At 33.8% G+C, this 23478-nt stretch overlaps 1 protein-coding gene across 4 annotated transcripts; it reads left to right on the top strand.

Moving 5' to 3' along the window:
- The first annotated feature begins 265 nt into the window (after positions 1-265).
- Positions 266-22392, top strand: LOC100258193 (aminodeoxychorismate synthase, chloroplastic). Of its 4 annotated transcripts, XM_059741541.1 has the most exons (15): positions 266-353; positions 2093-2257; positions 2355-2471; positions 3264-3395; positions 3995-4071; positions 9546-9610; positions 11102-11168; positions 12504-12791; positions 12877-12990; positions 13215-13478; positions 14439-14515; positions 14766-14853; positions 16592-16674; positions 20005-20622; positions 21550-22392. In XM_059741541.1, exons 2-15 carry the CDS (start codon positions 2215-2217, stop codon positions 22055-22057), a joined length of 2541 nt encoding a protein of 846 aa, XP_059597524.1. In that variant the 5' UTR covers positions 266-353; positions 2093-2214; the 3' UTR covers positions 22058-22392. The 4 variants fall into 4 exon arrangements, with proteins under 4 accessions (XP_059597524.1, XP_010658413.1, XP_019079996.1 ...); XM_010660111.3 differs by having other exon boundaries at positions 267-353; positions 2093-2471; positions 3995-4062; XM_019224451.1 differs by having other exon boundaries at positions 269-353; positions 2093-2471.
- The last annotated feature ends 1086 nt before the right edge of the window (positions 22393-23478 follow it).

Below are 23478 nucleotides of genomic sequence, written 5' to 3' on the forward strand. Positions count from 1 at the left end.
TTATATACTTTTGATAATTTTAATTTTTTTATAATTGTGATGGGTTTAATAAATAAATATTTATTTCCTAATTAATTTTTTTTCAATAGATATATTATTAAGCTTTATTGCATTTAATAATTATGAAAAAAAATTTCAAAAACATTTTTAATTCTTAAAAATTTTCTTTGAATAAAATTAATATAGCATACTTTTTTAAAATTTTGAGAAATAATTATTAATTAATTATTTATTTTATTTATATGATTTTTTTTTCCTAATACTAGGGGTGGGTGTCTGGTAGGCTTATTTTCTTCACAACGCAACCACCAAAGGCCTTTCAATCTCTTCAGAATTGAGCTGAATCAGCTAGGGTTAGAGTTTCTCAACCCTTGCGCCTTTGTTTCTTTCTATTTGATTGAAATTGTAAAATTTATGCTGAAATGCTAATTTCTAGGTTTGGTGTTGTTTGGTTTCCGCGAAAACGAGGAGAAAATTACCCAAACTAAGCTAGTTGTATTATATTTGGTCGAGCGAGCGGCTTGATTTGATTCAAACCCCTGTGATACAAAGTTTTATTTTTTAGTTTTTGTTTTTTTTTTCTTGGTTTTCCAGCATTTTCTCGGCAACCAAACTGATAATCTGGGTTTGCTATGGGTGTTCCTTATATTCGATTTTTCCGAAGGAATGCTTGTTTTTCTTTTCTTTTTTAATGTATAGGTCCGATGTTGTTTGGTTCACATTAACCGAGTTAAGTTAGGTTCGATTGAGCTGGCAACTTCGTTTAATTCAAAGCCCTGTGATTCAAATTCATTAATTGTCCAGCATGTTATCGGCAACCAAACTGATAATTTGCGTTTGCTATGGGAAATGAAATATAATGTTGATCATGGGTTTGATTTATGTGGAAATTTCAAAATTTGTGATTTCGGGAAAACCACAAGAAATTTATACGGTCTAGAGTGTATTGTGTCAGCTATTCACTTCCTTACCTAGAAAAAATAATCTTGCCTGAAAATACAGTATTCTACAAAAAATACACTTAGTTGCTGGAATTCACAACCAAGAAAATTACAAAAAGCTCACAATAACTGAGTTAGCTGTATTACGTTTGGTGTGCTCCACCAACCTTTCTTTCATTTTTTTTTTCTTTTATTTCTTTTTTCTTCCATCTCTGTTTCCAAGATCTGCATATTTTCTTCCTAATTCTTATTTGGGATTTCTTTGTAATATTTGAACTGTAAGTGTTCCTGTTTTTGCTGCTTTCTTTGGAAAGGAATTTTATAGGAGTTTTGGTTAGCACCCAGTTGCAGGATTTGTTTGTCTGGATCCATTGAGATGAAGTTATGTTCGGTCAGATAAGAAACCATTGCTGAACTTTTAGAATCTGTTGTTACTCCAATATATTGTCTTTTATGTATGTAAATATAGTTCTGTGTTTTGATGTGTTTGTGGTCACTCGTCTTGGTTTTTTTCCTTTCAATATATATGTGTTGATGTGTATGACTATTTTTACAATCCTAAAATAGTCATTATTTGTTTTGTGTATGAATAGACAAATGCTTCTGGGTTTTGTGGGTTCATGGAGGACCCATCAAATTATGATAGCAATAAGACCTCCTTGCTTTAAGGGATTGGTAAAGCATTATAAAAACCTAAGATGAGTGAATAGTAAAAGAAAAAATTAATGATTATGAAAGAAATGTTTTTTTGGGAAGCAAAAAATTTCATCAATTGAGAACAAAAGGAGGGAGCCTTGAAACGATGGTTGGAAGATGTACAATGGGGACTAGCAAATTAATGTGTTGGTAAAGAGGAGTGATTTATTTTAAGTTGAAAGTGCTCAATGGATGAGAGGAGGAAGATAGGAAAGAACATGTTTTGAGGTAATAAGAAAAGATGTGCTATTCATTGATTTAGTAGAAAACATAGCCCTAGATAAAGCTGGATGGATGTTAAAGATTCATGTTCCAATTCCAAATAGTTAATATCTCAGGTCTGGTTGCTGCACATTAAAAAAATAGTCTCAACTTCTAAACAGAATAATTTATTCAAACTGATCCGCATGGAACCCTCATGGTGTACCTGACTGCTGCATCTTGTTATTTTGCAGAAGGTGTGGAGGTTGTAGAGGTTTCTCAGACAAATTTGTCATTCCCAGTTCAAGACAAAAATGAAATTTACTTCATGCTCATCATCTTCTGAGCTCATGTTTCCCTCTTTTGAGGGTTTACAATGTACAAACCTGAATGCAGTCATATCCAAACATATACTAAAGGTCAAGAAAAATAATGTTAAAGTATCTAATTGTCATGCCAAAAGGCTGTTCATTTCTAGCCATTTAATGCCTGGACACTTAGAAGGTTTGCATACAGGAAAGAAACAGCTAGAAGATGCAGGTCAGAAATTGGAATTTGTGAGGACATTGTTGATTGACAACTATGATAGTTATACATACAATATTTACCAAGAGTTATCCATCATTAATGGATGTAAGTTCTCTCTCCTCTTCCCCTCATGCCATTGCTTTTTTGTTTTCCAACACCTTTTGCTTGCTTTGATTGTTCTTGATCCTGCAATGCATGACCTATCTTTGCAACTTGGGTTGTCTGTGATTTTTCCATTCCTCCTCTTTGGTTTATGTGATAAGTTTAGTAGTTGTGTGCATCCCTCAAACATCTTGGTAACATACGTTTAAGTCTATTTAACTGAGATCTGGACCTTTTACATAAAAATTTTCCTTCAAAACATAGAAATTAAATTATTCTAACAAATTATAAATATCCCATATGCTTCCTAAAACAATTATATTGAAGTTCTGCTTATAGGCATTAATGAAAAATGTTGGACAATTTTGAAGCATTATTGCCTTAGAGTTAACAAAAGATATGGATGCAGAAAGAGTTGAGTAGAAAAACATGGTTCATATGACCATTGGGATTAAGGATTTGTAAGTTGAGCTGATGATCTGACAAAAAAAGTTGGTAGAATGGAAATGGTCATACTTATGGTTTACCATAGTTTTATTTGATCATTATTAACCAGATTTAGGTTGATGTTCACAATCTTATGCATCTATCTTGATTATTATAGTTTTTCTATGTTTTTTATTCAGTCACACTACTTAATTTTTGTTTCAAATTAAATGAATTGTTCAACTTTGATTCATAATCTTAAATTCCATGGAAATTATTAGTGACATTCTATTGGGCGAGTTAGAAGTTTATCTTTTTGGTGATAACTATGTTTTGATGGTATTCCTTTTTGCTTTTTCGCTGTGCCAGTGCCTCCAGTTGTGGTCCACAATGATGATTTGGGATGGAAAGAAGTTTGCCATTATTTATACGAAGAAAATGCCTTTGATAATATTGTTATATCTCCTGGACCTGGTTCTCCAGCATGCTCGGCAGATATAGGTTAGAAAGATAAATAAACTGTATCATATCCAATTTTTCTTTTTCTTTCGGAGTCAAAAGATTCATATAAACTATATTCTGTAATTACAGTTTATGACAGTTATACCCACATTTTGTGAAGTCATGGCTTTGTCTGGCCACCACCCAATAAATCATGCTTAGAATGTCCTCACGGCCTGGAACTGATAGAGGAAGCTGATACCAATATGATTTTCACTTCTCAAGTGGTTCATATTACAATTTGATTGTTGTAGAATCCAAACAATGCATTAATTGTGTGATTTCCTGAGCCAAGAAAAACATACTGTTGGTGGGAAAATCTCGGCTAAACCTTCAGAATTATGCACTTCCTATACCTGACCTTCATGGGTTTTTAGAGGTTTGTGAGTCAATGCCGTAGGTGATAACAATGCAATTATCATATTCTAGAGTAATGCTTATTTATTGCACTGATAATTACAATTGAAGTTGGTCGAAGATAGGTGGGGGATTGATTCAAAATTGGCTGCAATTAAATCAAGGAATAAATGCATTAGCAATGTGGAATTACGCTTAGTTGTTGCATTAACAATTACACTTGAACAATTTCAATCTTACAGGAATATGCCTTCAGCTACTGCTTGAGTGCAGGGATATCCCTATTTTGGGTGTTTGTCTTGGACACCAGGTACTTCACGTATGTTTGAAAGCTGTTGATGAACTTTGTATTTCTCATCCAATTCATAGCTCCCACATGCAAACATACGTAGACACAGGCATAGACACATTTTCATGTATCTATTCAGATGTCTTTTGTAGATCCGGTCTAGCATGCTCTGGTATGTTTGCCTTAAGTTATAGCTGTTGATCTACGATCTATCCTTTTTCTTTATTTTTCACTTTTTTTTATTTTTTTATTTTTATTTTTCCATACCTGTATATGAAATTCATGAAGCTAACCTCATAGATATGAGATCCAGAAGTATAACATTTGGGCTGTAAGAGAGACAATGAAGAAAGGAACTCAGCCTTATGACCTGCTCAATCAGCTATTAAAACTGGGCTTATCTCTAATTACATAAATTATTCAACAAACAAAACAGCTTGGAAACGTCCCAATGGAATATTACTAGTAGTAAGACGTAAACAACAGCAACAATAATAATAATGTCTTATTGGTCCTTGGCATGAAGTAAGATTTGAGAGCTAAACGTCTAGTGTTGATAAAGAAACTTCCTAAATCATCCTCAATGGCCCTTCTCCTGCACACTGAGGCTCATTGAAAAGCCCTCCTTTCAAAACCCTCACAAGTTCCACCTTTGCATTCAGACCTAAGCCCCAATCCTGAAAAGGAAAACTTGCCCTTTGAGCTAAAAGGGCCTTCTTGGTAAATGAGAAACTCAATTTAGTAGTCTAGAGGGGAGCCTTGGGAATATTGGATTTATCTTGAGTAAAAATCATGCTTTAGATCTCTTGCCTTGCTCTTTTCACCATGATGAAGAGGCAAAAAGCCATTCTTAATAAGTTCTTTCAATTTTGATAAAATGTTCTCAATTTTTGCATTACATATAAAATATAAAAATTAGAACTTTTGCTATATGAATATTTGATTGAAGTTTGTGATTAGAATGTATTTTATTAATAATTTACATGACATATTATTGTGATGATTATTAATGTCAGAGAGCATGATATACATTGTAAGTCCAAATCTTACAAGCTTAAACTTTTATGAAAATTAATAGTTTAACATGGTATCAAAGTCTCATATGATGATGATGACTAATGTTGGGGAGCATGATATACATTATAAGTCCAAATCTTATAAGCTTAAGTTTTTATGAAAATTGGTAGTCCAACATGGTCTTAGAGCCTCGTTTAACAGGAGGTCATGTGTTTGAACTTCACCACATTTCTTTCCCCAATTTATTGAGGCCATGTGTAGGCCTAAAAGAGGTTGTTTGTAATTTGTTTGTCGACAAGCCTGTTTGAAGAACATAATACCCATTCTAGACCCAAATCTTACAAATCTAAGCTTTTAGGAAAATCAGTAGTCCAACAATTAATTTGATATAATAGATTGATATATTAAAGGAATTGAAGTAATTAGCAACCAAATAAATAAAAAACCTAAATCTAGTTACTAAATTTTTTAAAAATATTAGATTTCTAACCGAAGGAAGAAGCAAAAGATTATTTATCTATTAAGCTCATTACAAGGATTGGTTACTTAAAAGTTTTTGAAGGAAAAAATGCAATCTAAAAATTATACTCTTGGAAATCATTATTTTGTTCTGAAATAGGCCTATCAAAACCTGATTAATTAATAGATGAACTGGTTTTAAGAAGAATTCAGACTTAAGTGGTAGCCTACTATGGTTATTAAATGTGCCACACAAGTGGGACTCAGTGAACTTACTTATTTTCCCACTTTTTAGTGCTGATTATTGTGTATGAAACCCATCCCTCTAAGTCTTACTTTGAAAACTCCTTTTTAAGAAAAAAAAGGGGTTCAAAATCATGTAAGTGTGTAAACCTAAGGAGGAAGGTGATTTGAGTTTAGGAGTATTTTTGAGAGGAACACTAGCCTTGAAGTGAAAAGGGGTTAAAAATCTCTTAAGTGTGTAAACCTAAGGTGGAAGGTGGTTCGAGTTTCAAGAGTATTTCTGTAAGGAACCTTAATAGGGAAGTGGCTTTGAAGGTTTTCTAAAGAAAGAACTGCTCTTTGGCATTGTCAGATTGAGTACCTATGGGACACGCCCAATAGTTAGGATGCCAACATTCTAGCTAGGTTGTTGCATCGTTGTTCTTGGAAAGCCATTGCTCAGGTTTTCTAGGAATTTTCCAATCATACCTTGTTAAAGTGGAAAATGGGGCAAAAAATTTGTTTTTGAAAAGACTTGCGATGGGAAGATCAACCTCTTCTCAATTTCGAAATCTGTTTAGAGTTGTCACAATTAGAAATGCTTCTACTTCATCTATTCTTGGTTTTCTTCCTCTTTTTCTTGGAACTTTCATTTTCATGGAAACCTCACTGGTCTTGAAATAGAGGATCTTGAAAGACTCATATCATCTCTTGCTAGTGCGATCTTTACATCATAATTTCCAAACATGAGAATTTGATCTATATTGCTTTAGGCTTGTTCAAAGTGAAATATTTCTTCTTAGCCCCATCCAAGCAATCAAATCCAGTATTTTTTATTTTTTTATTTTTTATAATTCTCCAACAAAAATCATATGGAAATCTAAAGCCCGTCAAAATTTAAAGCTTTTGCCTAGTTAGTGGTCAATAAGAAGGTTAATAGCAATGATTTGCTCTATGTGAGAAGACCTTTCAAAGCCCTTGGCCCAGATTGTTGCACCATGTGCATGGGTAGTGGAAAATCTATTGATCATTTCTTTTATATTGTTTGATGACTTTGTGGTAATGACATAGACTATTCAGATTAACCAAGCTAGGGTGAGTTTCCCTTAGAAGTATAAGTAATGAGATGCCTATTTCTTTTAGAGGGTTGGGGGGCTTTATTAGAGACAAAGTTCTATGACAAAGTGCTTGTCTCACGCTAATTTGGATAGTGTGATAGGAAAGAAATGCAAGATTTTTGAGAATAAGTAGAGGATGTCAAAGGCTATATGAGACCTAATTTATTTCTATTCCCCTTTTTGGGCTTCCCCTACTAAAGCTTTCAAGGGCACTCTCCTCAATGTTATTCAACTTGATTGGGCAATGTTATCTAGTCCAAAAGGTTAAAATAACAAAGGGACGGACATTGCTTAGGGTCCATTGTGTTAGGGTATGGATTAACTCTTGAGTGGTAATTAAATGATATATGGTTCCTGTATGTTGGCGAAGGTTTCTCCTCTTCTTTTGATCAACGTTTGTACATTTTGGGAAGGAGTCGTGATCCTTCAATTGTACTTTTAATTCATATAAATAAACATTTGTTATTGATAAAAAAAAAAAAGGAAAACAAGAAAAGGGGTCTAAAAGTATTAGATTTTGAAGTGTAAGCTCTAAGTAAGAAATATATCTGAAAATATTAGTTTTTATTTTGAATAAAGTTTCCACAAAATCATAAAATTAATTCCTTAAGCAACTTCTAGGAATAGTGTGTTTCAAAACTATCTTATTCCACAAAATCTTTTAATTTAAAATAGAAATGTTGAAAGTCAAAATTTTCCACAAAATAAAAAATTTTAAATGTTGTCACCCTAACAAAATGAAAAAAGAAAAAATATTACAGCCTATTTGGGAACCATTTTTAAAAACAATTTTCTATTCTTAAGAATAAAAAATTGTTTTTTAGGCTCAAAAACACATTTGTTTATTTTTTGACAAAAAACAGGTTTTTTAAAGAATTTGTTATGATTCTTATGAAAATAGTGTTTTTTGAGAATATATTTTAATTGTTTTCACTTTTTTTTTGCATGTTGTTTTAAAATTGTTTTCACTTATTTTCTGGAGGCTGTTTTAAAGAACGATTATATAAATATGAAGAATGATTGAAAATGAAGAAATATGGATAAAAATTATTTTTAAGAAATATTTGGAAACACATAAATCAAGTTGAAACATTTTAAGTTCCCAAACATACTTTGCTCTATCAAACATCAAATAACTGTCTTTGAAAACTGTTCTCAAAAACTATTTTCTGAAAATTGTTTTTGATAACGTTCCCAAACAAGCCATAAGTTTTCATAAAATAGTAACTTTTTGAATCTTCTTGAGAAACCAATTTAAGAATTATTATTATTGTTTTTTTGAAAATAATTTGCAACTCATTTATTTAAATTGACTTCCCTAAAAAGCAATTTGGAAACTAAACATTTTCACATTGATTATTTTTTGATTGTGTGGAAATTGACCAATCTTGAACTCTTTTATATTTATTTATTTATTTTTGATAAGCAAATAATGCCTGTATATTAAAAAGTGCCAAAAGGACGGTAATATATACAAGAACCACTTAACAAAATCAAATAAAGATAGAACCTATATCCATGTACATCTCTGCCCATGAAGACAAATATCTAAGAAAGGTGTTTTTTAAAGCTTGATCTAAATCTCTTCATTATCAAATCACCTCCAATTCCTTATTTCCATATAGTCTAGAAGATGCACAATGGAGCTCCTCTTCAAACCTTCTTACGTCTTTTACTCATAAAGGAATCATGCCACCCCAAGAGTCTCTTTAATGGTAGCAACTTGCACCCATTGAATACCACATAATGCAAAAAGCAATTGCTAAAGAACCCTTACCTTAGGACAAAGGAGAAGGATGTGATCTACGGATTCTTTTTTAACTTCACAAATAAAATATCTATTGACCAACAGCCACCCTCTCTTTTGAAGTTGGTCTAGCGTTAAGACCTTTCCCTACCTAGCCTCCCAAATGAAAAAACGAACTTTAGAAGGCACCTAAGAATTCCAAATAATGTTTGTTAGAAAGGAAATCGATTCCCTTGGATCCAAGGTGACGTAAAGAGACATAATTGAGAACTTTTTGTTTTTCTTAAGTTCATCCACACCACCTTGTCTTCCCCCTCACTATCTATTGCCACTTCATGTCGCCTTGAAAATAAATCTGTCTAATTCTCAATCATTTAAAGGTTTAGAGAAACAAGGGTTCTAAATACTCCTCTCTCTGGTATGATCCCATAAATCCGCAACGTAGGCTCTTTTGAAATGGCAAAGGCATATAATAAAGAAGGGAAGAAAACATACAACAGTTCATTCCCATACCACTTATCCTTCCAAAACTTCACCCTCCTTCTATTACCTACCATGAATGAAGATCTACTATAAAAGTTGTTTCAATCCTTCCTGATGAATTTTCAAAGCCTGACCCCATAACCATCTCTCATTTCATGGGATTGCCATCCTCCCTCCTCCACCCCACATTTTTCATTGATGGCCAGACTCCAGTTCACTTAGGGATTCATAAGAGCAGTTCACTTTTATTATAGTTATTTCAACTCACATATTATTATTTTTTGAATTCTCACATATATGTTTTGTTGCTTATCAAATTAGCTTTTGCTATTTTTAAAAGAGAGCATGAGGCTAATCTTTCCATTGTATGTTTATGTCAAGTGCTAATGTTTCTGCTGACTTCTTTCTTTTGCATTCTTGTAAAAAAGAGTTGAGCTGAATTATTTGTGATTTGACAGGCTTTGGGATATGTGCATGGCGCTCGAGTTGTCCATGCATCTGAACCAATTCATGGACGCTTGAGGTATGGTGATATTTAATTGCTAGGTTGCCTTTTGGTTCTTTTTGTTCTTATTGACAATTTAGAGAACTAGTTTTCCCATTTTAGCATGAGACGCAATTTGTTTGTAGACACTTGAATTGACACATTGGTCAATGTTTGGTTGAAATGAGTCATGTCATTTTTTTGGTTGAATATGGATAAGCTAGGATATGGTTGTACTTCTGTTTTTTTGTCAGTTTTTGTCTTCTCTTTTGCACTTAGTTCTTAGGTCTGCAAATGAGCAGATCTGGTCATTAGTAGCTTGGTTTCACACAAAAGAAAGTATTTACTAGATGAGCCAAGCTTGAGATTTCCTCTTGGGCTTTCATTAAGCAGCACCAAGCTTGGGTCATATGGGCTAGTGAACTCTTTGTATGATCATAATATAGGTTTTTTTTAAGTCATTTTGAATTCCTGAACTTGTATTTGAAGTTTTAAGATTTTTCACACTTTAAAAATTGGAAAGACCCAGGCTGTGACCGGTTGGAATGTAAATCTCCAGGCCCAAGGTCTTTAAAATGATAATTCTTAATGAACTTGGCAAGCTTTTGAAGTCTCCAGCAACAGCAAATAAGGGATGTGTTGATAATAGATTCTACTTCATCATGGGTTTTGTATTCAAATCACTACACATTTCCATAGAAGTGAACTTTGTTAGAGTGCATTATATACATTGCATGCCCAAATTCTACAAACTTAAACTTTTAGGAAAATTGGTTGTGAGATACATGGTGTTAGAACCTTGTTTGGTGGGAGGTCATGTGTTTGAACCTTAATGTGTGTTTATTTTCCTAATTTATTAGTAAGCTCGAAAGAGGCTGATTGTGGTTGTTTGCCTGTGAGTTTGTGTGTCTTTTCATGTGTCGGTATGAGGTCACACATGAGGGAGGGTGTTAGAATGCATGATATGCATTTTGGGCCCAAATCCTACAAACTTAACATGAAGAAGGGTGTTAGAGTACATGATAATCTTACAAACCTAACGTGAGGAAGGGTGTTAGAGTACATGATACATTATGGTCCAAAGTGCATATCATGCACTCTAACACCCTCCCTCACAGGTGGCCCATATTGGCACATAGGCCTATAGGCAAATAACTACAAACAGCCTCTTTTGGGCTTAATAAATTGGAGAAATAAATATGCGGTGAGGTTTAAACACATGACTTTCAGCTGAAGAAGACTTTGATACTATGTTAGACAATCAGGTTTTTTAAAAGTAAAAACTTTTAGGATTTGGGCCTGCAATGTATATCATGTATCCTAACAAACTTAACTTAGCAAGCTCGTGAGTGGAGCCAAGCTACTAAAAACAAGGTCATGCTGAGTTTGAATAGAGATTAGTTTGAGCTTGAACAATGCTAAATTCAGGCAAGCTGGACTCAAATGCCACACTAGTTGCCTTGGCTCAATTTGACTCATTTGCTTACCTATTGATTTTACTCCTGCTAACCTTTTCCTTTCTCATCACAGTGAGATTGAGCATAATGGGTGCAGGCTGTTTCACAACATTCCTTCTGGCAAGAATTCTGGATTCAAGGTCAGTCTATTTTCATAAAAATAAGAGTTTAAATTCATTAATCACCTTGTAGTGGATTTTATTTTTCCTGGCAAGTTCATTAGTATATCATTAAAAACTATATTTTGGTTTGTGAACCAGTCATTGAAGGAGCATTTTTGGGAGTGATAAAAAAAACTTGTACCATAAATTTATGGGACTTGAACCTGTGCCATTAAGGTGTTAGGTTATCTCTTACCACTAGATTAAGTTTAGCGTTGTCTTTTTTGTTTATTTTTTTGGTGTTGTATAAAGAGAAAAACTGTGCTTAACCTTTGATTGTTTGAAAAGCAAAATGCTAGAACAAAGATCCCACTTGGATCCGGTTTTGCATCTTTTAAGTAAAGAAAAACACTCAGGCGACTTCATGGTAGGGAAAAAAGAAAATAGGAGGAGAAAAAAAAAGAAGCTGTAGCACAACACAACACATCAACTTCCACACAAATTGCCCTTTGCCCTGTTTTGCACAACGTCTTAGGAACAATGAATGTTCCTATTTTTATTTAAATCTTGCTACACTTTTTTTTATCACCTACTTTTCTTTTTATCCTTCTGTATAACAAAAATTTTCTTCATTTTCTTAATGAAATTATTAGATTTTTAAAATTAACAACAAAATTGAGTGGGAGATCAATGGATGAATCAGTGCTTGGTTTTATATATCTAGAAAAACATATTAATGGCATTGATAATGAGGTTATCATATAACACCTTCAAAATATAAGAACTTATCGAGGACAATAGTAAGTTTATAAATAAGAAGTACTATCAATCAATATTTAAGTTTTTGTTTTCATTATTAGTTCAAGAATTTTCTTTAATCTTCTTGTTGTTAAAGGTTGCCCTTCCATTGTAAATTCTTGCATAGTGACTCTGCTCAATTTTTCATTTCTTTTATTGTTGTATTGCTAATATTGCATGCATTAAGCAGGATGTTCAGTTGCTGTTGTTTTGCAATTATTCTGAAATTACATCCTGGAAAGGGCAATGACCAAAAAGTGCCATCAAAGCTAAATCATATAAAACAACTCTTGATATGTTGCAAGATTTTGTGGGGAAATATTAGAAAAGTGAGAAAAATCACTACCCTGCATTCTAACTGTTTTGCTAGAATTAAAGTTACAATTGTTCTTCAAATTTGAACTGTGTTTGTAAAAAATTGGAGGATAGTCTGATGATATTAACCTTGTTCCTTGGCAATAACCTTGTTCCTTGGCAATTACCTTGTTCCTTGGCAATTACATGCTTCATTTCCTATGGACCAATATGATAAATATGGCTTCCCCCTTAATTTTGATTTGTCATTGTTTGTTTCAGGTGGTTCGGTATCATTCCCTTGTTGTAGATGCTAAATCACTTCCAAATGAACTTATTCCTATTGCATGGACATCTTCTAGCGACTTACTTTCTTATCTTGAGACCCAGAAGTCTGATATTGTTCTTGAGGCTTATGAGAGTCAGAAAGGGCAAAAATCCTCCTTCGATTCTTTCTCATCAAAATTAAAGAATGGAACTTCTTGGCCGTCCAGGCATACTGAACGCATGGGAAACAGTAGAGTCCTCATGGGTATCATGCACTCTACCAGGCCTCATTATGGTTTGCAGGTGTGTTAAATTTTTGTTGTGTTTGTAATTGTCTCAGCTATATTTATTGGATTGCTAGTCTGTCACCTTTTATTTTTGCCTTCAGTTTCATCCTGAGAGCATTGGGACCAGTTTTGGAAGGCAAATATTCAAGAACTTCAGAGAGATGACCCAGGATTATTGGCTGAGGTCAAGATCATCAGTGGTTAGTGAGAGAAAGGTGAAATTGATTATAATTAAAAGTCGGGGCTATCCTCTGAGCCTCCTAATTGAAATTATTAATGGATAGACTGGTTATTGTCCTGCATGGCATTGCTGGACAGTGCTCTTTAGCTTACACTGTAGGATGGTGTATAGCTTTCATTATTTTCGTTTGCATTTGGAAATGTGTATGCATTCCTGTTATTTCTTTCAAGCCATACAGTTTATTTAGCATATGTGCAGGCACGTCATGCAGGTCTACCATTCAGAGGGATTCCCAAACGTAAGCAATTAGTAAATGATGTAGATGCCAGAAAGTCTTTTGGCATGTTGAATTTGCTAAATCTTTCAGTTCCAAGCAGTGGTTTTACATTTCTGAAATTGAAATGGAGGAAATTCAATCACTTGGCTAGTGAAGTTGGTGGAGCGAGAAATATATTTTGCAAACTCTTTGGAGATCACAAGGCTGAAAACACCTTTTGGCTGGACAGTTCCTCCACAGAAAAGGTTTATTGTTGTTGAATGTTCTTCTGTTTTCCCCCTTTTTATAAGGATAATTACTTTGAGATGTTTGCTTACAAATAACTGCCGCAATTTGCAACACATTCTTCTTTTGACTGGATTTCAAAGTTTTATTGACCACAATTTCCTTCTCAAGATAAAAAAATTGAGCCTTTCTATCTCAAAAGTTTTGTTGTAGGTCTCATATGCTCTCACAAGTTTTGTATTGGGTTTCACATGCTCATACATGTAACTTTACAAGTTCAGCCAGAAACTTGAAATTTTAGTTGTTGAGGGATCTCTTTTGGGGGAGTAAGCAGATAAATCTCTGGAAAATTTGGCAAGTAGGTTTTATATTTTTCTTTTCTAGATTTTGAAAATACTTTTGATTTTGTTTGAAACCTAAAACTTTGAATTAGAATTTGACTTTTGATAGACATGGTAAGATATGTGCCTTTCTCTGGCTTCCCTTTTGCATACTTTCAATGATATTTTAATGTAAAATTTGAAAGTTCAAATGTTTGACCTGTGTTATATTTCACTATTTTAGATTGGAAATCTTTTAGATGCCGTGTTCAACCTCCCTCTCTTATAGTAGCTGATAACACAGTGACTCCCTCATAAATAGATACCCCTCGTTTGCAGCTACACACATTGAGCATGTGGCATTTTTTTGTTATGTAGGGTTGATATTTTATTCAAAAGAACTCAATAGATGGTAAGTTCCTGTGGAAAATTGAAGTTTGTGTGCGAAAATTGTAGGAAGCTTTATGATGGGATGGTTACAGCTATATGACTGTAAATTCCCTAGCTAGGAATGGATAAGTTTTTTATGCTGTTGCATTATTTTTATTTGTAACTTAGACACCATTGGAGTCTTGTTACCATGGTTTTGGTGAAGTTCATTCTAGTTTTGTCTTGATGGTGGAAATTCCTTTCTTTAAGACAGCTTTTATCTATGTCTAGAGGGCACGCTTTTCATTCATGGGAGGTAAAGGTGGATCTCTCTGGAAGCAGGTTACGTTTAAGTTGTCACATGAAAGGTTTGGACTTATCAATCTACTCAGTTTTTGCCAGATATTTGATATTTGTTTTTTTCTTTAAGATTTGAAGTTCTATTCCATGGTGGGCACAACTGTGTTTTCTTCTAATATCTTTTACCAGATTATGTGGTTATCCTTATTCTTAAATTGGAGAACAATCTTTAAGTTCTGATGCATCTATCAAGCATATTAGTTTCTCCTTTGAAAATGATACATTTGCTTCCTTCATTTTTACTGATATGACTTTTAGAAGGGGAGGTAACCTGTTGATTGAAGATGGTCAAGGCCGTATCAGAAGCATATTTTTGGAAGATGGTTTCTTAGATTTTTTGAACAAGGTATATTTGATGAATATTATTGTGATAATTGTATGTTCTATTCATACTTAAACACAAGCATCTGCATATGATATTGTCAAATAAAAATTTAATTCATATTTGATCTATTCTACTGTGCTTTATTCCTCTTTTTCTGAACAGCAACCAGTGTGCATTAAGAAATAAATTGTGACTCACATGCAACTTTTCCATGCATGGGATACCCTTTTACATTAACTTGCACCTCTAAGTTTATTTTTTCCTTACAAAACCTTTTTTTGTACTATATCAAAGTTCATATCATCCGGCTTGACTAAGTTATCTAGTCTTCTTTCACTTTTTCAAACCATATCTACCTTTTGCCTATACCTTCTGTTGAAAGTGCCTTCAGTATACACCTTGGTGAAACATATTAGTTGTGCAGTCACTGCTTTTGTAGATGTGCAAACAATATCAATTTATTTTGGTAATCATCTCATTTATTAGTCCTGCTTGAGTTTTTCACTAATACATTCATCTCAACATCCACATATAACCTTAATTCATTTTTCTACTAACAAACGCTGTGCCATAAGGCATGGTGGTGCCTATTGCCATTGTGTTGTACTAGCTCAAGAGTAATAGCATATTCTTGAGAAATCTTGTCCTTATTTTGGATATGACCAAGTGCAGGTCATATCATTCCTTCCCATGCCTATCCATGTGGAATCTCTCTTAAGCCTGACCTCTAAGATTGGGGAAGTGGAATCTTATGAGCATTTGTTGTGAAGTTTTTATGGCTAACATATGAGACACCCATGAGAAAACGAATGAGATTGGTTTTTTTAATGTTTTGCAGGCTTTCTCTGAGATAATTTAACGGATTTTCAGCTGCTTTTGGTAATAGTCTGCCCCTTAATGAGCTTGTTTGGAAGCAACAGCTTCATGTAAAAATGCTTTCCCCTTCCCTATTAGTTTGTGGCCCTAGATACAGCTTCCACTATCTGTGATCTGATGCTTGTAAATGGGAGATGTCAAATAGATGTACCTTTGTATCCAACCAGAAACCATGGACCACTTCCCATTCATCCATCTTCATTCTTTATTCTGTAGTGGAGCTGATTCCTTCTCAAATTCAGCATGTAAAGGATAATGCTTAAATTTGTGGTCAATCTTCTCTAATCTTAGAGTTCTGAAATTTGGAATAGGAGAGGATGTTAGATGTGGAAGGTTTTGATCTTTTCCTATGTTCAGATTTTATGGAAAGATTGAGAGAATGATTGTTATCATCATCCACTTGCATATGTTCTCCCCTTCAATTTGCAAAATTTTCTGTTTGAAAGCAGTCAAATCAAGTATGGTAGATCTCTCTTGCTTTAATTCGTGTGGTTGCCAAAGGTTTTCACCATTTTTCCCATACATTTCTCTTTCTTAGTATATCTATTTACCAATAATTTTCAGTATTTCACTGTATCTGGATGAATATACAGTTCCTTAGGTGGGAATGATAGAAAAACTCTCTTAGGAGAAGACTGGTTGTGATATTTTTCTTTCTTGTCCTTATCCCCCTTTTTCTAGGCAATTTTAACTTGTATTTTTATATATTGTTGTGCTTATTCAAATATTTTTCCATGGAAAGTGCTCTTCTTTTTAGTGATCCAAAACTCTTATTGCTCATACATACTCTTATTTTCTGTTTATTCTGAATTAAAATTTTGCCTGATTCTATGCATAGAACTGATTTTATTAAGTATTTCTTGTTTCTTGATCTGTGTATTAGGAGCTCTTATCATTACGTTACGAGGAAAAGGACTATGAAGGACTACCATTCAACTTTCATGGTGGATATGTTGGGTACATTGGGTATGTGTTTAAGTTTATTCAAAAGTGCAATTTGTGAATGAACTTTTCATTACCCCCGATTCTTTATCTCAACTATTAGAATTTATGGCATGAATCCAATTTCATTGTTCTATCCTGTGGAAAAACAACATCATACAGTAATGCATGACATTCAAAATGTCACTTAATCTCTACCTGTAGTTTATTGGCTATCCTTGACTTTGATTGCTTTCTACCTCATACTAGCCCACCTAACCAGGGTCTCATAAACTTGTACAATCATTCAGTGAAGTGTTTCTCACTTTTATCACTTCTTGAGGTACTATTAGGTTTCCCATGATTATCATCTTTTGTTTTCTTTCTTTCAGTATTATTATCTCATGAACATTTATTTTTTTAGTTGGAAAAAAGCTATCTGTATTTTTTTTCTCCAATACGCTTGTGGAAATGGAATCCTTGTTGAGAATCCTTATTTTTTCCTTTGAAGAGAATACTGTAGTGTTCTTAACCAATAGTTCCCAATTTGTTGTAAATTTGTGATGCAAGATGCATTAGGTTAATCTTGCATAATAAATCAACAAAGGATAAATTCCAAGTTAAAGAAATGAATGTCAATTCGATATGCAAAGAGCAAAAAGGGATAGACAAATGGAATGCTGAATGAAGGACTACATAAGTGCACAAGAAACTAAAAATAAAAGGGGAAACTAAAATGGAAAGGACATTGTATAGAAATCAAATCCTTTTGAAGCAAGAGCCACTTACAGGGTCTGTAGTATGACTCAGCAGCTTCCATGAGGAGTCCGATATCGAATACTTTTATCCACAGACATGGCACAGAATCGGCCTGACTCTGTTGACTCAGTAGAGCTGTTGATTCAACTTGGTTGACTTGCCCAATTTAGTGAAATTATCTTAACTTGAATCTCATATTTTTCATTAAGATTCACCAATAAAAAATATGAAATCGCTGTGAATTTTTCTCAAATTTCCTCTACAACGGAAGAAAATAATAGATTCATCCATTATGAGGAAGAAGAAAGTGTTGAAATCACCCCATGAATCATCTTGGAAGCTCCATAAGAACCTTAGGCTTGGGTTTAGTCAAGCTTAGGGCTATGGAATAGGCTATTCAATCAAACTAGGATGGATTGGGTTCTGCATGATCATTTCATACAAGGGTTTAGGGAACTCCATTAGAGGCAAAGACCTTTTAACAAATCACTTGTCTTTGCTTTGGATTGTGTGGTGAGAGATAAATACTAGAATCTTTGATAATAAGTGGAGGATGATAGAAATGTTGTGGGATTTACTTCACTTATATTCTTCATTTTAGGCCTCTTGTACCAACACTTTTAAAGACATTCCTCTCAATGTTATTTGTCTCAACTAGCATTCGATGTGGAGAGAAAAAAAGTTTGGATGACAATGCAAGGAACTTATTCTAGGTTTGAGATGGTGTCTGTGTAATTCTTATGTGGACTAAACCATGTTGTTTAGGTTTCCATGTATAGTAGAAGAGTTTTGACATATTTGAAAATGTTTTTTATGATTGTGGGGAGGACTCCTCATCCTTCTCATGTACTTTTTATCCATAATAAAATTTTACAATCTAAAAGATAAAAACTAAAACCCTAGACTTGAGACTAGGATTCACATCATTGAGTTTTGAACTTTGTAAGTGATTCATTAGGTTTTCAATAGAGAAAATGAACAACTTCATTGATGGAATCAAAAGGAACTTTGGTTGTAACGAATTGATGCTATGACTTACTTCGATGAACTGGCATCATCGAAATCTTCATTAGGAGCAATGATTTCAATATCATCTCATCTCAATGAGTCTAATGACATCTCATATATATATGTATTTATATTTTGATCATAAACAAACATATGTATTAATTAAGAATAAATACAACATGAGAAGGATGAGAAATCCTCCTCATGAAATATAGACCTGATAAAAAAGAACTAAGTAAACCTCCTCAATACAAGGGGTTATACAAAATGTACAAAAAGCCTATACAAGTGTAACAAAACATTAAATCGAGTTTGGGTTAGTCTTAGGTTGTTTGAACCTTGGCTTGAGTCAAACCCAAATTGAGTTTAGGTTGAAAAAACCTAACCCAAGCTCAACCTGAATATTGAAAATGATTGCCCAAACCTGTCTAAATTTTGGATTGATTGACTAACTAGCCCAAGATGCACTCCTAATGATTTGTCTCATCTCTCTATAAGTGGCCTATAGGCATGAATTTTCAAAGAGTTCAAGGAAAGGAAGAAAGGAATTTGGGAAGTTCTTTTATTGGAAATTTCTGTTTTAACTTGTATTTTTAAACTTTCTATTTTCTAAAAAGTTTGTTTTTTAAGAGTTTCCATTTGCATCATTTTAATAATTTTCGAAACTTTTTTATTAGAAACTTTTACTACATTTAAAATAAATAAATAAATAAATAAAGTTTTAGGTTTCTAATTCTGAAAGTAAAGTTTATATTTTCTTTTTAATTCCATCATTTAAAGGGTTTAGGATTTTGAGGATAGAAATAAAAGTCCTAACAAATTACTATCTATTGAGTCTTAGGATTTTTTGAAGTCTATAAATGAGGTTAATTGCTATAAAATTAGATTAATGATGAGCAATGTTATTTTTCTTTTGATGGCATACTTTGCAATGTTTTCTTCTAGGCGAGATTCCTAAAAGACCTTAGTGAGATTTAAATGTTTCTCATCTTTTCTTTCTCACCTTTCTTTTTCTCACTTCTATTTCTTTTTCTCCTTGCCATTATTTTTATTCATCATTCTTTCCTTACATCCTAAAAGAGTGGAGCTGTAGGCCACTTTGTTTAATTATAGACAACCACCCTAGGTTTTACCTGCATCATGCCCTTAACATAGAAGATGTTTCACAAGCATCTGGAGGGAGTGGCTGGGCCTTCTCAGAATTCATTTGATGCTCTGTTGGGGATGGCGTTTGAGTGAGATTCTGATAAGAAAGTTGATGTGGAGATATTGCTCCAAAAGGATAGATTTCTGGACCTTTTCAGAATAGTTGGGAACAAAGAGGCTTCTGTTTCTATTGGAGCTCTGCTTGGAGTCAGGGTGCTGTTGGAACCTCAGATTTATATGGTTACTTAAGTGACTTTGAGTTGGCTTTGGTAGCTTCATTTCTGAACCTAATCCAGAATTTGTCAATCATACTTCAAAATAGAAGTTGAAATCTAGCATCAGATGAGAATTTCTGTTGTTTTGTAACTGTTTGCATTTGTATGGTTTCTAATTTTCATGTCATTCTTTGTATGGATTTCAGCATGTTTTGTAATAGCTAATATGAACCCTCCTGTAATGCAGGTACAACCTTAAAGTGGAATGTGGCATGGCATCGAACCATCACAAATCAAGCACACCAGATGCTTGCTTCTTCTTTGCAGATAATGTTATAGTCATTGATCATCATTATGATGATGTATATATTATGTCCTTACATGAAGGACAGACTGCTACAACACAGTGGTTGGATGATACAGAGCAAAAACTTCTAGGTTTAAAAGCTTCTGCTGCAAAAAAATTCAAGGTGGAGAGTCCACAGCCTGTGACGCATTCCCCATCTAAAGCAGGTTTTTTTGCTGAGAAATCTAGAGAACAGTATATGAAAGATGTTGAGAAGTGTCTTAAGTTAATTAAAGATGGAGAAAGTTATGAATTGTGTCTTACAACTCAAATGAGAAAGAGAATTGGGCAAATAGATTACTTGGGACTTTATCTTAACCTTAGAGAAAAAAATCCAGCACCATATGCAGCCTGGCTTAATTTTTCGAAGGAAAACCTGTGCATCTGCTGTTCTTCACCAGAGAGGTTTCTACAGCTGGATGGAAATGGTATTTTAGAAGCAAAGCCCATCAAGGGTACTATTGCTCGTGGTTTGACGAAAGAGGAAGATGAACACCTCAAATTGCAACTACAATACAGGTAATACAAGTTGAAATTGTCAGTTTCTATGTTTTCTATTTTGAAATTCAAGAGAGAAAAGAGGAGAGAAAGAGAATGATGTAAAAGAAATTAGCGTTCTCTCTCTAGCTTATTACATTCATATTTAAAAAGGCCAAAATACTGTCTTGCAGTGTCAGCCATAGACAGCATTGAAACTGAAAAGATGGCACTGCTATGCAACACGGCCAACAATATGGACCGGCTCTTATTTCAGCCAAATAAAAACTATAATTGCGTTTGGTTGTATTTCCCTGAAAAATAAATCAGTTCTTGAAATTGCTATTTAGTTACATGAAATAGAAGCAATTTTTCTTATAATGCTCTCTTGCAATACACTATCAGTTGCTGCTTATCTTTGAGGTCTATGATGTGATGAACATAGAATGCCTGGTTGATAATGAGGTGAATATGAATTCTTGTCTCTACTCTCACACTTTTCTTTAAAGTAGATTAGTGTTTTGTGGAAAAGAGTGGTAAACCACCAACAGTGTCTTATCAGAAAGTTAATTCTTCCTTTTCGCTGTTCTTTTAAACCATGTAGCCAATGTTGCAGCATTGGTAGTGACCACTCATTTTGATGATCATCAATTAATTTCTTTGCTTCTCTTAGCTGAGTTTCTTAAGTTACGGTGCTTATTTATTGGTAGTATACTCAGCTTTTAATCTTTATGCAAATCCCTGTTTACATTCTTGACAATTTAGTCCTCTGGTTTTTATACATGCTTACAAATGTTATTGGTTAATGATTCACCTGTGCTGGTGGAATATGTATTTCAATTTTGTTATTCTGATTAGGAGATTTTCTATACAAATATCTAATGAAGACAATGTTTTTGAGTCCAAAAATAATAATTTTTAAAGCCTAATATGTTGCCTGCCATAAACTAACTCTCTCTTCCTCAACAGTGAAAAAGATCAGGCTGAAAATCTGATGATTGTTGATCTTCTAAGAAATGACCTTGGTCGTGTCTGTGAACCTGGATCTATTCATGTTCCTTGTCTTATGGATGTGGAATCATATGCAACTGTTCATACCATGGTGAGTACCATTCGAGGAAAAAAGCAATCCAAGATGAGCCCAGTCGATTGTGTCAGAGCAGCCTTCCCGGGTGGATCAATGACAGGTGCCCCGAAGTTAAGATCAATGGAACTTCTTGATTCTATTGAAACTAGTTCTAGAGGTATCTACTCTGGCTCCATTGGGTTTTTCTCATACAACCAGACATTTGATCTCAACATTGTGATAAGAACGATTGTCATACATGAGGGTGAAGCTTCGGTAGGTGGAGGAGGGGCTATTGTTGCTTTGTCGAATCCTGAGAGTGAGTATGAAGAAATGATTCTTAAAACACGTGCCCCAGTAAATACTGTTCTTGAATTTCAAAAGGAATCAATATCAAATCGAGTAAAATAGTCGAGTTAGTGGGGCAAATGCTGTTGTAGAATTTCAAAAGGAATCAGTGTCAAATTAGTGAAGTAGCAAAGTTAGACATTCTTTATTCATAGCCTTCTGCATTGTATTTTTTACTATTTTCCTTCTCATGATTTGATTATAGAACACAAAGAATTCAAAAGGGCACAGAAAACCATACCAGTGTAGGTTGTAGTGTAACATCTGATTCATGTGCTATTATTTTGTCACACAATAAGGAACATTGTATTTTTTACTCAAATTTTGAGATTGTAGCAGAAAGAATCAAGTGGGTCAACTGAGAACTGCAGTATTATTTCATAGCTTTCTTTCTTTTACTATTTGGCTTTTTATATTTGTTTGGTTGTGTCTTGAACTAGTTATTGAAGCAGCTTTAAATTAGTTACATGTTGAAAATAATTAGCCACCCAAAGCAGAAAGCACACAGAGCATTTTTCTGATTTGGGGTCCAAGCTTTAGTGTATTGGTTTCAGCAGGTGCCACATGCAGGACTGTTCAATGTAAGTGATGTAGGTTTGAATGCTCAAAGCAAGTAAAGATAGAATAGTGGAAACTTAAATCTCATTTGTTATATTATGTTATGCTTTTAGAATTATTATTTTAACATGTACTACTCATCTTCCTTATGCATGGAGAAGTGAAACAACCTATTATAGTTTCAATACACGTAACTCCTAATGTAATAGTGGCATCAACTTGACCCACCTTATCAAGGTGGTGTGACATCAACCTAACCTCTTTCACAAGATGGTATTCACATGACTTCCTCATAGGGATGATGTCATGACAACTCTTATCTTTCGTAGAGGTGGTTTTAATCTATTCTTTTCCCATGGTATTTCTCCTAGCTTGTCTTACTCCATGCCTCTTTGTTTTGTCCTTACACTACCTTAAAGATGTCTTTCTACTTCTCATACTCCCTTGAAGTTGTTTTATTTAAGACTTAGCACTTGATGTTGTTATGTTAGCTAGAGTTAAAACCAATAATAGAGGGATTTAACATAGACTTGTTACATCTCAATAATAGGTTTGACCCTCTCACTATTAAATTTTTTTATGGAAAGTTAAAAGAGTCTTGCTTGATGGTTTGAGTTAGAAGTTTGTCAAGGTGAGATGAGTTGTGCATGCATTAAACCCATCTAATAGAATTGAGAGGAAAAGAGTATGTCAACATTGAGGGCCCGTCAACATCTATTGTCATGTCACCACAAGCATGGGAATGTGATTAGTATAAGAGGTGATTTTTAAAGGTCCATGGAGGCTCCTATTAGTTAGGTTTGACAAACGGATAGGGTTCAACATTGGACCTCTATATAAAGAGCCTAAAGGCTCACCAAGAATAATAAAATTGATAACAAGAAAATAAGACTTCAATTACTTTGGATCTTAGCCTCCTTATTGAT

Source organism: Vitis vinifera, chromosome 13 (genome assembly GCF_030704535.1).
Source record: "Vitis vinifera cultivar Pinot Noir 40024 chromosome 13, ASM3070453v1".
NCBI classification, from domain to species: domain Eukaryota; kingdom Viridiplantae; phylum Streptophyta; class Magnoliopsida; order Vitales; family Vitaceae; genus Vitis; species Vitis vinifera.